The sequence below is a fragment of the Ilyonectria robusta genome, assembly GCF_021365365.1.
Source record: "Ilyonectria robusta strain PMI_751 chromosome Unknown BGZ61scaffold_1, whole genome shotgun sequence".
In the NCBI taxonomy this organism is placed as follows: domain Eukaryota; kingdom Fungi; phylum Ascomycota; class Sordariomycetes; order Hypocreales; family Nectriaceae; genus Ilyonectria; species Ilyonectria robusta.
In genome coordinates, this window is record NW_025764435.1 from 621,142 (window position 1) to 636,180 (window position 15,039).

At 53.3% G+C, this 15,039-nt stretch overlaps 6 protein-coding genes across 6 annotated transcripts; 2 read left to right on the plus strand and 4 right to left on the minus strand.

Annotated features, from left to right (window-relative positions):
* Positions 1-144: 144 nt before the first annotated feature.
* BGZ61DRAFT_437179 (uncharacterized protein) lies at positions 145-2,242 on the plus strand. Its single transcript, XM_046244080.1, has 4 exons — positions 145-1,422; positions 1,474-1,561; positions 1,623-1,818; positions 1,880-2,242. Exons 1-4 carry the CDS (start codon positions 415-417, stop codon positions 1,944-1,946), a joined length of 1,359 nt encoding a protein of 452 aa, XP_046111655.1. The 5' UTR covers positions 145-414; the 3' UTR covers positions 1,947-2,242.
* BGZ61DRAFT_511580 (uncharacterized protein) lies at positions 2,159-3,073 on the minus strand (the record flags this gene model as incomplete). The annotated part of the gene is made up of 3 exons (XM_046252127.1): positions 2,700-3,073; positions 2,312-2,646; positions 2,159-2,277 (listed from the first exon to the last, which is right to left on the minus strand). The coding sequence occupies exons 1-3, from the start codon at positions 2,753-2,755 to the stop codon at positions 2,159-2,161; spliced, it is 510 nt and encodes a 169-aa protein (XP_046111656.1). The 5' UTR covers positions 2,756-3,073.
* An 87-nt stretch (positions 3,074-3,160) lies between these two features.
* Positions 3,161-4,633, minus strand: BGZ61DRAFT_582143 (uncharacterized protein; the record flags this gene model as incomplete). The annotated part of the gene is made up of 2 exons (XM_046256276.1): positions 4,205-4,633; positions 3,161-3,360 (listed from the first exon to the last, which is right to left on the minus strand). Exons 1-2 carry the CDS (start codon positions 4,431-4,433, stop codon positions 3,161-3,163), a joined length of 429 nt encoding a protein of 142 aa, XP_046111657.1. The 5' UTR covers positions 4,434-4,633.
* A 2,145-nt stretch (positions 4,634-6,778) lies between these two features.
* BGZ61DRAFT_470374 (threonine synthase) lies at positions 6,779-8,746 on the minus strand (the record flags this gene model as incomplete). The annotated part of the gene is made up of 7 exons (XM_046248073.1): positions 6,779-7,666; positions 7,730-7,954; positions 8,008-8,048; positions 8,102-8,173; positions 8,234-8,447; positions 8,534-8,620; positions 8,672-8,746. 7 exons carry the CDS (start codon positions 8,744-8,746, stop codon positions 6,779-6,781), a joined length of 1,602 nt encoding a protein of 533 aa, XP_046111658.1.
* Positions 8,747-10,267: 1,521 nt separating this feature from the next.
* On the plus strand, positions 10,268-10,785 carry BGZ61DRAFT_470375 (uncharacterized protein; the record flags this gene model as incomplete). Its single annotated transcript, XM_046248074.1, has 2 exons — positions 10,268-10,504; positions 10,600-10,785. 2 exons carry the CDS (start codon positions 10,268-10,270, stop codon positions 10,783-10,785), a joined length of 423 nt encoding a protein of 140 aa, XP_046111659.1.
* Positions 10,786-11,214: 429 nt separating this feature from the next.
* Positions 11,215-14,642, minus strand: BGZ61DRAFT_511583 (uncharacterized protein; the record flags this gene model as incomplete). The annotated part of the gene is made up of 5 exons (XM_046252128.1): positions 11,215-11,991; positions 12,074-12,428; positions 12,504-12,794; positions 12,855-13,556; positions 13,642-14,642. 5 exons carry the CDS (start codon positions 14,640-14,642, stop codon positions 11,365-11,367), a joined length of 2,976 nt encoding a protein of 991 aa, XP_046111660.1. The 3' UTR covers positions 11,215-11,364.
* Between the last annotated feature and the right edge of the window lie 397 nt (positions 14,643-15,039).

Here is a 15,039-nt window from a genome sequence, read left to right on the forward strand (position 1 = left end):
GAGTCGTCCCGACACGAGATGGGACCGGAAGAGCGGCGGGATGTGGAGCTGCGGAGTTGCGGAGTTGCGGACTTTGCGGAGGTTACTGACGGTCATGGCCGGTGGGAGACGGCGGGCGGCATAACCTTGAGACCGGCTGGACTTATCGGCCGGGGCACTTACATACGTCAGGAGAGACAGAATAAGCAGAATAAGTAGAATAGGCGCAGGCCTCAACTCCGCAGGATCCATCAAAAGCGTCCGAGTGCGTCTGGCTGCGGCGCATATTCCTCTGCCAACCGCCACTCCCCATCCTCCCGCATCTTCTCCCTCCGCCATACTCCGACCACCCGCATCGCCCACTGCTCGGAGATCGTCCCCCTCCCCTCCCCCCCGCAGCCAACGCAGAGGATTAAATACTTCAACTCGTTCGCAATGGACTCGCTGTCGCCGCTGACGCTGCGGAAGATGGATCGCGTCGCGGCTTCTCGCCAGAAAAGCTGCAACACCTGTGTGAGGGGCAAGCGCAAGTGCGACAAGAAGACGCCCCGGTGCACGCGGTGCGCCGCCAAGGGCCTCGACTGCGTCTACCAGAAGCTGCCCCCCGGAGCGAGCTTCCACGACGAGGACATTGGGGCTCCGTCTACGAGCGAGGTGCACGACTTTGACATGGGCTTTGACATTGAAAGCCTGGGCACTTCGACAGACACGACGACGACGACGGCTACGACGTCACCCGAGAGTCTACACAGCAACAACGTGACGTCGATCCAGCTTGACTCCAACCTCGACTTCTCCATCATCGACCAGCTCATGGCCAACGACTCGCCCAACGGCGCGGAGCTGTGGAACCTCGGCGACTTCGGCTCCAACAAGATGGAGATCCCGATGGTGACCGCACACCCGCCGATGGCCATCCGGGACATGACGCTGCTGCAGGGCGCCGACAGCTGCCTCGCCTTCAACCCGCTCGACGTGCACGACCCGCGCACGCGCATCGGCTACATCGTCGACGCCCTCACCAACATGTACCGCGGCTTCGCCCACACGCGCACGCTGCCCTTTGTGCACCCGCGCCTGTACGGCTCCAACCTGCCGCGCACCATGCTGGCCGCCTTCTCGGCCGCCACGGCCTACGCCGGCCGCACGCCCGAGAACAAGGCCTGGGTGTACAAGCTCGTGGCCGAGGCCGCGCGCGAGATCCACCGCGAGGGCGAGCGCGTCGACACCGCCGTCGAGAAGGTCGCCCGCGTGCAGGCCCTCGTCATCCTGGACTCGATCCGCATGTTCGACGGCGACGTGGCGCTCCGGGCCACGTCGGAGCGCGAGATGCCACAGTTCATGGCGTGGCTGATGGAGCTGAAGGCGCTGAAGGACGAGTTGGAGGAGGGCCTGAGCTCGGCCGTGCTGATATCTACAGACCGGCCACCGGCGAGTTGGGAGGTGAGATGAATCCGTGGCGGCTTGAAGGGACTGTTACTGACTTTGTTGTAGAGCTGGGTCCTGCTTGAAAGCACACGCAGGACAGTCATGATGGCATTTTCCTATGTCTGCATCAGCTACATCCTCAAATCTAATGAGCGTACGTACACTGCAGTCGGCTTTCCCCCAAGCTTCCATCACGGGATGCTAATGTTGAACAGCGCCCTGCGAAATCATGGATCCAGACATCTCCTTCACCGTATCGCGCCACCTCTGGGAGGCGCACTCATCGGTAGCGTTCTTCCACGCGTGGCACAACAAGCCGCAGTATTGCGTGTCCGAGATGGACTTCAAGGACGTGTGGATGCGAGCCCGGCCGGATGATGTGGACGACTTTGCGAAGCTCATGTTGACAGCGTAAGTTGAACTTCCAGTGCAGACGGTGTGAAGGGATGGACTTGCTAACTCGCAAATGTAGGCAATCGGGTCCTGATGCTATGGACTATTTTATGTTGGGGAATGTGAATATTAGCATGACGGCATGAACCGATCCATGTTGAGCTTCTGTTTGGATCTTGACGGGAAAAGAGCCGGTTTCTTTCCTTGAATCTTTACTGTATAAAGGCGGCTGGAACAAATTTGGCGCACGTGGGCCTCGGACATATCACACGCACAGTTGGCTACAGTAAGCCACGATTTCTTCTTGCAGGCTTAATAGCCCATAATTCACTGTTGTTTAGCTATTGGTAACGGACCATTAGACTAAGGTCTGGCTATTGGGATCTCGCAAAAGCAGCGCTGATTCTTGCACCTCAATATTCGCACCCTGCTCCCCATGTCCACGCTCACGAAACAGTAGACACCATTGTCCGGCTCCTGAACTGAATCAGCTCAACCTGTCCCGACGCACTGTGATACGTAGCCCTGTATCTCGGAGCACTTCCAGCCCACGCTTCTTCCCTGGCCACCTTTCGGACGACGCCTGCCACGAAGAATAGAAAGACAGCGACCACTCCCACGCAGATTGCGATCCAGAAAGAGGCGCTAGAAGCGGGCTCGGAATCGGATGGCTGGAGGGAATTCGAGATGGCGGTGTGCAGAGGGAGGCAGACGAGCGTTGCTATGAGTGCGATGACCTGGAGGCTATCGGCTAGGAGGGTGTACTCGACGATGTGCTCGACACGAGCGGCCTTGATGTCTGATTGGGTAGCTGGTTGAACAGCCGGTTTGACAGCCGGTTTAACGCTGAAGAGAATTAGCACATGTTGGAGGAGGGAAGTAGTCCGCAGAGTACGTACGGCACCTGCTGGACAGGCTTGGGGGGCGGCCGCGGAATCATGTGCCAATGGGCCATGGTGGAGGGTTGAATTGATGTTGATGTGATTCTTGATAGCCTTGTGCAGGATGGAGATGTTGAAATGGGTATGATGTCGATGGCTCTCTTGTGTGGCGGGAAATCTGCTTAAATGATCTCAAGGCTCCTTCCAGGTCTTCGCATAACCCTAAACCTTAGGGCAGTTCCAACTCGGCTGCGTCATGGGCAACAAGCTTCTTAACACTGACGGTACACCTTGGCGATGCAGGTCGTGCCCTCAACCTGCTCCAAACGGGCAACTATTGATGCCGAGTACATGCCGTCAGTCAAGCCTCAGTCTTTGAGAGGCGCCATGGCAACCGCTCGCCGCTGACTTCCTTCCGTCGCGGGATATGCGCCTCCGACGAGGAGTGGCTTCTCGGCGTCCTCGGACGTCTAACCGTCCTAGATGGGCTGTGAAAGCTCAAGGTTCAGGTCGGCAGTGGCAGAGTGGGCGATGGTAACCAAGTTCACTGGCACAGTGGCGGCCTCTTTGAGGCGCAACTCTGATGGGATCTTGGATGCTAGGTGCGAGGGATTGATGAGGTGAGGTGTTAAAAGCGACATTTGGGCGGCGCCGATTTTAGAGCAGACATTCTGGTCGACTAGAAAGAGAACTTAGGCCTACGTCTAATTTGTTCTCGCCCCATTCATAAGGCGCGTCGTCGATCCTCAAGTTTGTAAGCCTCTGAGCCATGCCGATATTTTAACCCTCCAAAGTGCCGACGAGAAAATGGTTCGTCCCTACGGTGTTAAATGGATATAATAACATAGCAGCCGTCTTATGGATGCCGTGGCCATGGGTAAATGGGCTGATTTAGGTGACAAGTTGAAGATTTGGCTCGAATTGGCATCCCGGGGCCATCACGCATCACGCATACACCTTGCGTAGCAATAAGCCCACGACAAGGCCGCCTCAACCACTGAGAGGACAGAGCGCCGACAAACAGCCCTATGGGGAGAATATTGTGGAGACTTGGACGGATTCCAGATATCCGAGACGAGCGTATAGGATCAGTCTGCATGGTACGGGGGGAGGCACAGGGTCGGGACAGGGCCGGGCCAACGTCGCCTGGCAGGTAACACACGAGGGGCGAATTGAGTTGACAGAGCATGAATCGACACAAAAATTGAATTGTCAAGAACTCATAGGGGTAAATTCCAGATGACCGATGGGCAATATATCCATTGAGCCATCGTCCTGGCCTTATCAATGGCGCGGCGGTGTGGCATCGCAGGCCGAGATCCATCACAGGAACATCCACCATCCATCATCCCAAGCACAAACGCAACAGAAGCGGTATCACATTACAGCACCCAACGCCAAACAGATTGCAGCGCAGATATCCCAGTCCCTCGTCTCCCGGCCCTCTCTCTCTTGTCGCACGGCCTGCAACAGCCTAGATTCGTCGTCGTCGTGCGGCTAGAGGGCTCCGGGGGCCCTGAAACCGGAGCCGGCCGGGCCCATGTCGACGTGATTCTTGGTCGTCTTGCCGTCCTTGGCGTCCTGCTTCGCCGTGGGCGGGCGGCCCAGTTCGTGGACGACGTCGCGCACGCGCTGGCGCATGCCGCGACGGGCAGCCTTGGCCTCGACGGTGGGCGGCGCGTCCTTGTAGGAGCAGGCGGTGGAGCCCGAGAAGGTGGAGGCGGCGTCGGAGCTGATGGAGGGGCGATCCATGGTTGGCGATGCGGTTGGTGATGCGGAGCAGATGGTGACAATGCGGCGACGGAGCGCGCTGGACTCGGATAGTCGTGTGCTGAGCGAGGTTGGATGCAGATGCAGATGTAGATGTAGATAACAGACCCTGATCGACCAGTCCACGCCGGAATGAGGGGTTGACGCCAGCCTTTATACGGATTGCCCTGGTTCAGCCAAGCCAGGTACGTAGATAATGATAGTGTTTTAAGTGCCCCGCGCCAGCCTGCGCGGGCGTTTCTTCACACGGCTGAGACTCGCACACTAACACGATTGATTTGATGCCAATGAAACCACGCAGAGCTCGCACGCAGCCCAAGCCACGAGGCCAGCCCAAGCCGGGGCATCGCATTAGCCGTTCGGGATGGTATCTTGGCAGATCGCATATGTTCGATTCTGTGCGTTTTGCGTTGCGAAATTGAAGAGGCTAATCGTGGCGAGCTGGGATTCTCGACCCTTGTCTATCAGCCCATGTCTGTCTCGTCCCAACCCTTATTTTAATCCCTTATTTTAACCCCTACTCTATCTCCAACCCAGGCATATCCCTCCGTGTGACGATTCATTCCCTGGCTATTCGTACAACGCCAAGACACCTACGAGAATTGTCGTGAACCTTGCGAAGTCAGCTTCAGCTCCCTCCTGCTCCTCCGCCGCCGCCGCCAACACCACCTCCTCTTGCACTCCCTATTACCCATGCACTCCTACTAACCACGAATGCTGTTCTTTGCCTGTCGAGCAATTCCTTATTTTTCTTAATACTGGCCTCGAGATATACCTTATCTTGGCCTTCCATGAGCGGTCGCATCTCTTCCAACCTTTTCAGCTACAACACAACGTCCGCCCACGGATCCAAGCAGCACGTATCGGTCGTTAGATGCTGGACTCTTGCAAAATCATCCCCATCCGTCGGCTGCATTCTTGATGATCTGAGACGCAAAGTTTCTCACCAAGTCTTGGCGAATGTCCCGGCGCCTGGGGGGACCTTAACTGGGCGTAGAGCATGTGTGCCTGCTGGTTGGCTGCTCTGCGGGATGATGCTTTGACAATTAATGTGATGGGGATGAGAATAATTAGGAACACAAAGGAACCAAGACAGCAACAACTGGAATAATAAACGTAGTCATGATGTGCAGCTTAATAAAGCAATAAAGATGAACCAGTGAAGCTTCAAAGGTGGAGAGCAGCATCTTGTCGAATATATGTATTCAAGTGCCACATTCGAATCCTCCCATATTGCAGCCTGCGCCGTACCTAAGCTACGCAAAAAATGCCCGCGTCTACCCAAGGAGGTAATAACTTCCGGGCGCAGCACCGTGTGACAAGCAAGCTAGTCATTTGCGCCCAGAGCACGAGCAAATTCGCCGAAGGCAACGCTCGTTGTCTGGCTGTGATCGGATTTGGGGGCTGAGCAATTGGGGTCCGCAATGTGCCACTCGATTTAGAAAGTCGACCTGGATACGAGCTCCAGGCGAAATGACCTCACACGGATTCTTTTGGCTCCCTATCCAAGTGTCATAATCAATTGAAGTCGAGTGATACAAGGCAGCGCTTAAAGTGGAACACGACGGAGGTACGCGGGCCGAAATACCCTCCAGCCAGGAAAAGCTCACGGATAAATACCGGTGACCGCTTCGATAAAATGGGGATGAGTTGTGTTGGAGGAATTTTCGGTGAGCAATCTGTTTCTAGAATCAAAGGAACAAACACTGAGGTTGCCAGGAGCAGGTAATAACGACACCGTTCAATATACCTTGGACGGGAATACAACATTGATATCTAGCATCTTAAATTAGCAAGGGACGTAATATTTGGTCATTCTTACTCATTGTAGTAAAGTGGTCGCCATGTGAATAAAGCAGTTTAGCCTCGCTCATATGCGTATATCGAAGTAACGTAATGAGTGACACTATGGTCTATCTATAATTCTCAACACCATCGGACCCACTGACACTGTCAGCATAACTTCCCAGTGCTGTTTTCCTTTATTTTAGATGAAAACTGTGACAAGGCAGGGTCTCGGTCTTGCATGTAGACAGCAGAGCAGGTCAACCTGTGGCAGTGAACGAAGGTGCCTCATCGATATCCCTGAAAATCCATCGACGGAGGAAATTCTAGGTTAAATAAATACAGGGCCCCAGCCCTCCGCCATCCCTTATTCGAGCCTCAAACCGAAGGGGGAACTGTGCCGCACTCAGGGTCGGAACGAGGGCATTCAGGGGCGTGTCTCGCAAGTAAATGCTGCAGAATGACTAGTTCGCGCTCTTTCACTCTCCACAGAATCTAGCGATCTCTCTAAAGCTCTATAACCTGGTTCAAAGCGCCGACATCTACTGCTTCAAACTGCCCTCAACTTGCGCAATGACAATTTCTCGCACCTTGGACCATGAGTTCTCAACGTCGGTCACATGTGTCTCTTTCTCGGCAAGCTCAACAAACTCAGCGGGGAGGACGGTGTTGAAATCGAAACCCGCCTCTTTTTCCAAGGCCATGGTGACGGCCGACGCAAACTTGGCCGGGTGAGCGGTCGAGAGCGAGATGTGAGGCAGCTCAGGTCCGGTTCGGCTGATGGATCGCTCCGCGGCGGTGACACCCACTGCCGTGTGGGGGTCCAGAACGTAGCCGATATCCTGGTAGTACTTCTTGATGGTTTCGATGGTCTGGGTATCGGTGACTCGCTCGCTCTCGAAGGTGCGGCGGGCGCTCTCCAGCACGTCAAGGTAGACGGGGCCGAAACCACCTTTGGTCTTCAAGTCGGACAGCCAGACTGTGACCTCTTGGCAGGCCTGTTTCCTGCTCCACTCGTCGTCCATGCCAGCCTTGGAGGCGAATTCGTAAGCGAGGAACCAGAGCAGGCGCTCGAAGTTGCTGGAGACCAGGATGTCCATGGCAGGGCTGAGCGTCTCGCGCGCGCCGTCGTCGCTCGCGCCGTTGGTTTCCGCCGCTCCATCTGTCTCGGGCTTCTTCTCATATCGGCCGGTCTTCCAGAACCGATCCAAGATGTCGTTCTCGTTGGTGGCGATGACAAGCTTCTCGGTGGGGAGGCCCATGCGAGTGGCAAAGTATCCAGCCAGGACGTCGCCAAAGTTGCCGGTGGGGACAACGGCTCTAACCTTGTCGCCGACATTGAATGAGGGCGAGGCTTTCGCCAACGCGAAATAAGAGTGGAAGTAGTAGACGATCTGGGCCAGAATTCTAGCCCAGTTGATGGAGTTCACCTGGAATATTGTCAGCTTCAGCAAAACACGGACATGGCTGGTCCTTCATGACGGAGTACATACAGCTCCGAGCTTTAGCGCCTTGTTGGCCTCGGGGTCGGCGAACAGTGCCTTAACAATGTCTTGGCAATCATCAAAGGTGCCCTCGACCGCCATGTTGTGGACGTTTTCATCCAGGATGGTGGTCATCTGCTTTTCTTGCAGAGGACTAACGCGGCCCTTAGGGTGGAGGATGAACACCGAGACATCCTTCTTGCCCCTGAGACCATAAATGGCTGCTGATCCAGTCTACAGATTGTTAGTGACTCAATTGGAAAGTTCTCGAGCACGGGGGAATTTACATCACCGCTGGTTGCGCCGACGACCGTCAGATGATGCCTGTCTATCAAATTGTCAGACCTTGGATCCTCGAGAGCTGGAACTCAGGTGACTCACCTTTCCCCTCTTTCCCCTCATTCTTGCGAACAAGGAAATACTCGAAGAGATTACCCAGGAATTGCAGGGCGCCTACAAATTTGTTAGTTTCACTGAGATGCGGAATAGTTGACCTCCATGAATAGTACGTACAGTCCTTGAAGGAATAACTCGGGCCGTGGAATAGTTCGAGGAGGTTGAGGTTATCCTTCAGATGTACCAATGGCGTGATAGCATCTGAACGGAAGGTCGAGTAACTTCGGTCGATGATGGCTTTCAAGTCGTCGGCAGGGATCTCATCAGTCGACACGTACAAGCTGATGATCTTGAAGGCCAATTCGGCGTATGACAAGTCTTTCCAACTTTGCTGAGGTGGTTTCCCGCATTAGCCTCATGGAATGGAGGGGAAATAACTTCAAATAGAGCAGTAATTGTGGACCACTGAGCACCTACCCAATCTGCCGCAATTGGAATTTCCTCGGGCAAGAAAAGACCGCCGTCTGCGGCGAGTCCCTTGAGTACAACAGTTTCAAATGAAAGCTGGGAAAGTTTAGTACGTGGTCAGTTGTATTCCATGTTAAGGAAGCATACGCCTTGGTCACCACCTCGGGTGGAGAGGTATGTTTGCGAAGCACTGTGAGTGCGTCCTTCCGGGATGGTCGCCATGATGTGGATAATGTCGGTTCAATGGGTTTAGAAGAATATGAAAGCTGAATAGCGATGACTTGTATATTGGTCCGTCCGCGACTTGGCTGGCATAATTACATGACAGCGGGAAAAGTTTTCATGGAACGTCGGGCCGGTATCGGAACATCATATAGTCCGTGCGGGGGCAAATGCTGTGACTGGCCGGCCGGAGATACCCGATTTGCCTCAGAGTTCAACCGCGTGGCTCATCGAAGACTAAGGAGTTTGTTAGTCAGGGATGTGGAAGACTAATGATATGGTGAGTCAGGGGTTCTCCACTGTCTATCGAATTCGAATCGCGGAGTAATTCATCAATTCTGTCATGGCGAACCAATACGAGACTATTTCCTATGAGGTTGTAATCAGGTGCGATCTCGGATGTGCCAAAAGCTTCCCTCAATGTAGCTCAAAAAGAAAATGCATACCTACCGAGCCAACCAAGGGCATCATATACTCGAGTAGTTCAATTAAGCACGTTTTTAACTTTCAGTTTAGAAAGTACCGAGCGCGGATTGCAATATCAAGGCCGCAATACATGATTACTATAACTCACAGCTCATGTAAGACTGTCCAATCGTCTACGTCATGCTTGAAGATGAGGGGCTCGGCACAATACTTACTTTAATACTACTAAACTTGGAGACGAAACTCTGACACCAAAATCCATTCTCTTTCTAGAGCTGAGCTCCTGTCGCTCTAAGCTGAGTTGATGCTGATATCGGGCTGAGGAACCCTGGGTCGAGGCTGGGGCGGGACGAGCTTGGCCTGAGAGTGTTGGTGGGAAAGGAACATGAGAGATATACCACGATAACTGCCGAGCATTCTGGAGATCTTCACTTTTACTTAGTCAAGTAAATAAACGGAGGGTGCCTGGGGCCAGTAGGTCATATTTGCCTCCAGCAGCCCTTCGCCAAAGCCGCTGCGCGTCTCTCTTCGCCAAGGCTCAGAGGGGCCAGGGCTTGGAAGTCTGCTTGCCTAGAGTCCTAGTGGTCTGTCGGATCGAGGTCTGGAGGTCTGCTTTCCCAGGGGCCTGGAAGTCGGCTGGATTAATCAGTCAGTCGGTCGGTCGGTCAGTCAGGCAGAGGGCTCATAGGTCTGCTTGCCTAGGGGTCTGAAGGTCCTCCCGATTGAGGGCTTGATGATCTGCCGGATCGAGGGCCCGGAGGCGGTGGCTGGGGTTTGCTAGGTCAAGGTCAGGATCCAAGGTCGGCTCATGGAAGAAAACCCCCCTTCCCCCTTGCAGACCGAGGCGCAGGCGTGGCGGCCTTGGCCAACTACATCCGTTTTCTGAAATCTCATTAAAGAAGCAAAGCTAGAAGCTGCTATTCGCTACGTTCCTTGCAACGTTCTTGAGCTTTGCTTAATAATGCAGCACCCCTCCCTCGTCTTTCTGACGAGCGGTGGATTCCTCATCATCAACGGCTGTTTTCAACATCACGAAGTACCTGCGACTTATCCTATCTCCCATATTGTCTAAAATTCTCGGATACCGTTGTCCCAATGACTGCCTCATTTAGTCCCCAGCCTTCTTTTCATCTCTGCCCTGACTTCAGCATCGCCCCACCGCCCAATGGCCAGCTAGAGCTCGGCTCTGTCCTGCGAGGCCTCGATTTTGACAGCGTCTTTACCCCGCTTGATATTGGCGGCACGATCAAAGTTCCCGATTCGCAGTTGAAGCCGCTTGACAAGCCGTCTGAGAAGGCGGGCTTTAGCCGCAGCCTGAAGGAGCTCCGAGGCGTACGAGAGCGAGGAGAGTCTTTCGTCGAGTTTTGACGGATCAACTCCATTAATCCTTGGTACGTATTCGGGTCAGAAAAATCTGGTGGGAAAAGGATGGCGCGAGGAATGATGCTGAAGACATTGTTGGGGCAACGCTCGGTGAATCTAAGGAGAAAGGCGAGAGCGTCTTGGAGTGGCTAAAGTACGTCGACGACGAAGTCGACAGTGGATCTGGACAAGAAATCGTGGATGAGAGCCAGATGGGAGAAGCAGACTCCGTCACTTGGATCTTACCTTGACGGGCTATTGGCAGCTGGCTTGCGTCTGTCCCGAGACCATAGTAGAAGTCGAATTATCATGTAGCAGGGTGCCGGCCCTGGCTCAGTCTCCGACAATCAGTTTGAGTTGAGGAGATTTGGACAATTGAGAATGCTTCCGTAAATATTTGAGTATTGCTACGCGCACACGTTCAAAATGCTAATCGCACACAAGTACGACCTTTTATACCGAAGCTTAGTATAAGACTTAAGGTATCTTATTCTGGAGATTATTTAGTTTCTCCCCTCAAATAAATTAAAAGATGAAATTTAAATAGTAAAATATAGAAGATATATACTTAGAATAAATTTATTTAGTTTTCTTAGGTTTAACTTACTAATTGGTATATCATTAAGACTTCTTAGTGAAATTGGCCTATATACTTAAGTGTGCGAGTAGTATTTTGAGTGTGTGCGCATAGCAATATTCAAATACTTTATTGCAATCCCTCTCGCTACCGCAGACTAGTCTAACAGGTGAATCCTGTGCTAAGAAAACAGGATGTTGATTGTATCCCAGACCCACCGGCTGCCAGACTCATTCCTCTCCCAGCCATCCCCCTAGTGATGCCACGGTGCCATGTAGAACAGCCGATCTCTGCCATTGCTCTTGGGAGTTGACATGATTCTTAGCAGCTTTTCCATCTCTTCAAACCTTTTGAGCTTCTTCTCCGCTCGGGTATTGATTGCCTCCACACGTGCTGCGAGATCCAGGGCTGTGGCGGCAATGCCGGCAGCAATGGGCGTTGCAAGCGACGTGCCGGACTTGACTACCGTCTTGTAACTCGGAAACTTTCTCCCACCCTCAGGTATCAACTCCCTCTCCATCACCTCCAAGCCTATTCCGAGAGTCATGAAGTTGAAGCCGCTGCCTGCGTCCGGGTAGGTGCCGTCACCTGTACCGTTCCCTTCCGAGGCATAAACGCAGAAAACCCATGGCTTATAGCTCGCCGGGAACGCACGTGGATCATTATTGCCGTTGGTGGAGGCAGCCGCAAACATGAGTCGCGGCGATTTCATCGCGGCCTCTCGAATCGCATCTTCAATATCGTCAACGAATTCGTGGTGCTTCTGCAAGGCCAGACGTTCCTCATCCTCGTTTCCATCGTCCCGAGCTTCTGGGGGCCTCAGCCCGAAGGGCATCGCAATGATATCCACGTCCCATGTGTTTGCTGCGTGTTCAATGGCCTATTGTGTCGTAAATGTTAGTATAAGGATCGATAATAGGCCATTTCTGAACTCAATCTCGGTTGCGCCACGCATGTCTTACCTTGGCTATGTTCCCGACCTCGTAAAACCTCAAGGCGTTCTGATTGAACACTTTCCCAACGTAGATATCCGCTTCAGGAGCCGCTTCATGGACGAGGTAGGCGCAGTTTGTCCCATGTAATCCATCGTCGTCGTTCTTTGCATCAGCGCCAACCCAGCTGTGACACCACTCCTCCTTTATGCGGCCCTTTTCCTTCGCGTTTATGATGCCCGGATGTCTGAAGTCAATCCCAGTGTCAAGAACTGCTATACGAATACGCCGTGGCGATTCTACCCCCGACTCTGTGATACGATCGGCGACAAAGCGTGAATATGACTTATGGAATTTCTCGAGACGTTCCCAGAACGCGTCAGCCCTTTGGGTTTTGGGAAGTGTCAGCGAATCCATTGTGATTATAAAAGGGGCGAGGGTTTTGTGAAGACAGACTTACGTCGAGGGCCTATCGGCCTGTTTTGCATCGAATGACACGATGCTGGATTTGCTCGGCTGAGTAGTCGTAGTACCGGCACTGGGCTTGACTAACTTCTCCATGGTTAGGTTGTTGTCAATCTGGACCAGAATGGTATCAAACACCAGCTTCCACGCAATCTCCATCGTCTGGCTTGACGGAGCTTCCTTCACGCGCTGTTGGTACTCCATGTGGAAGTCCAAGCAGCCCAGAGCAGCTCTCAGGAAGGGCAATGTCTCGAGGTCCTCTTCAGGTTCGCAGGTCAGCCTTTTGCTATACTCGTCGATCGTCCTCCGGAAATCCTTCTATGCATCTTGGAAACCTCGTTCTGACACTTGGGGTATCTTCACGCTGTCGAGACGGTCCCCGAGCCCGATTTGCAGCAAAACCTTGGCCAAGTGCGCAAACTGGGGCAGGGGTTTCACGCCGTCTTCGTATTCCCCAACGTTGCTAGAAGGACGCAGTCTAGGAAGAGCAAGACTGGTTGAGCGACTTGAGCGGTCTTCCTTTCTGGAGATGGAAATAAATGGCGAGTTTTGTGTATCCACAGGCTTCAAGAAATAAATGTGTTTTGAATCCCAGGACTCAAAGACGTGATCAGAATCCATGGACAGCATCAACCCGAGAATGAGCTTGATGGCAAGGGCCTTGCGCTGGTCGAAGCTAAGAATAGAGTCCTTTCCGCCGCCGCTGTGCAACAAATCCATGGTCTGTTCCTTTGCGAAGTAGCCTCGCTTGACAAGAGTCCAAAGGCTATCCATGTCACTCGGGGAGCTGTCGCCGCATATCCGAGTTCTCTCTGGTCTTTCAGGGATGTGAATAGGTAATCCATCGTGACCATCTCCCTTTGCAGTCTTCTGAGGCGTAGAATTGGAGATCCATGTCCTTATTGCGGCAACCCTCCAAAACACTGCAGAATTGTCCCTGAGTGCAGACATTGGTGTGTTGACTGTATTCCGACATGTCCCTTGGAATGTCAGTAACTGAAGGCAGCCGAGCTCAGGTGTCTGAGGTTCGAGGCAATGGGATGACATACTGAAGCAAATACATTCTCGCAGGCTGCCAAGAATCTTCTTGCGAGCACATGGTCAAGAGAAGTTGGACAGGTAAGTTCCCTTACTCGTCTGTGGAGTGGCAGTCGGAAACGTCCTCCCATCCTGGCAACTGTAGTCGGACCTCGTGCTTCGTAGACCCGCGGCGATCGCAAAGTCCAAACTGCGAGAATATAGCGTGACAGGCAGCTTTCGTTTGCCGGCGAAACTTCTGGAGCAGCGCGAACGACGCGAAAGACTCATTCGAGGTAGACGATTCAATCGGCGGCTTAGCGAGGTTGTCAAGATACCCTCCAGGGATCTGTAGCTTATCAACAAAACTGTTGAAGGCAGAGAAGCGACGGCTCAAAAGTCCGACTTCTTGAAGCATCCGCTGTCGGGTTTTCCTTTGAGGTCGCTTCTGTTCCCGGCCACTGAAAGAGACGAAGGCACCAGCCGTCGCTGGGTCTTCCGTAATGTTGAAAAGGAACTGCGTTGGCGCAGATCCAGGTATTGGAATAAACTGTAGACTTGTGGTAGAATGCGTTAAAGACTGAAGGTATTCCATCAGACGCGTCAGCCTTGGGTAGCCTCGAGTTTGGTCGCTATCTCCAGGTTCGACGGGGATCAGACCCGGGTTAACCCGCGCTTCGAGAAGAGAACACAGGTCGCTGAGATGAGACAATGCTTCCTTGGCTGATGGAAGAGCTCCATGGCCTCGTGAATCCAAGAGGTCATCGGGAGGAGAGCCCAGATGGGATTCCACGCTTGGATGCGAGCCTGGGCCGGAGCTGTCCCGGCTAGAGTCCTCGTCTGTCACCGATTCCAAGCCTGCCTGAGACACAGCGTCTGTCATTTCCGACCCCAAATGCAACAACATATCCAACCGCAAAGTCGTGAAGGTCCTTCGGATCTGCATGTCGAGGGAGAGGATATCACTGTGAAGCCCTTGCGTTCGCGTGCTGCCACTGTCAACGGCAACACATCCATGCGGGCTGATGTGATGACTGTTTTGGCGCAGCCGATGTATCAACTTCCACTCGACGGCATCATCAATCCTTTTGCTGGAAATGAGATCTTCCAGTAACATGGTCGCTGTCAAGCCCGGCTCACCGAGTCTCGTCCAAGTCCTAGGCTAACCGCTTGCCTGTTGCAAACTCTGACGGGACTCAATCGGTGGGAGATGTGGATGGATCAGTTCGGAAGTGTTGTATTCGAGGGGAAATCAGGCCTGACCTCGATGGGATGGTCGTGGCGATCGGGCTCGAAGCCTCAGGCGTGGAGACGAGGCTGCGATCAGGCTGTGATCAAGTTCGGGGCGAGAAACCGACGAGGCTCGTGACTGTTGGCAAACTCCTGATGGGTGAACGATGTTGGTGGAAGGAAGATCAAGCTTCAAGAGCTCGGATTTCCTGAGCTACATGTCTTTGATCAGCCTGCCCGGGCAGCCTTCCCCAGCTAGCTGAAGTTAAAGCTAGTAGAAGATG

What these genes read in the sequence shown, in the direction of transcription:
- BGZ61DRAFT_437179 (XM_046244080.1), top strand. Translation starts at nt 415, where the DNA reads ATGGACTCGCTGTCGCCGCTGACGCTGCGGAAGATGGATCGCGTCGCG. An exon ending in CATCCTCAAATCTAATGAGC is followed by an intron (nt 1,562 to 1,622) that starts GTACGTACACTG and finishes AATGTTGAACAG; the next exon opens with CGCCCTGCGAAATCATGGAT. An exon ending in GCGAAGCTCATGTTGACAGC is followed by an intron (nt 1,819 to 1,879) that starts GTAAGTTGAACT and finishes TCGCAAATGTAG; the next exon opens with GCAATCGGGTCCTGATGCTA.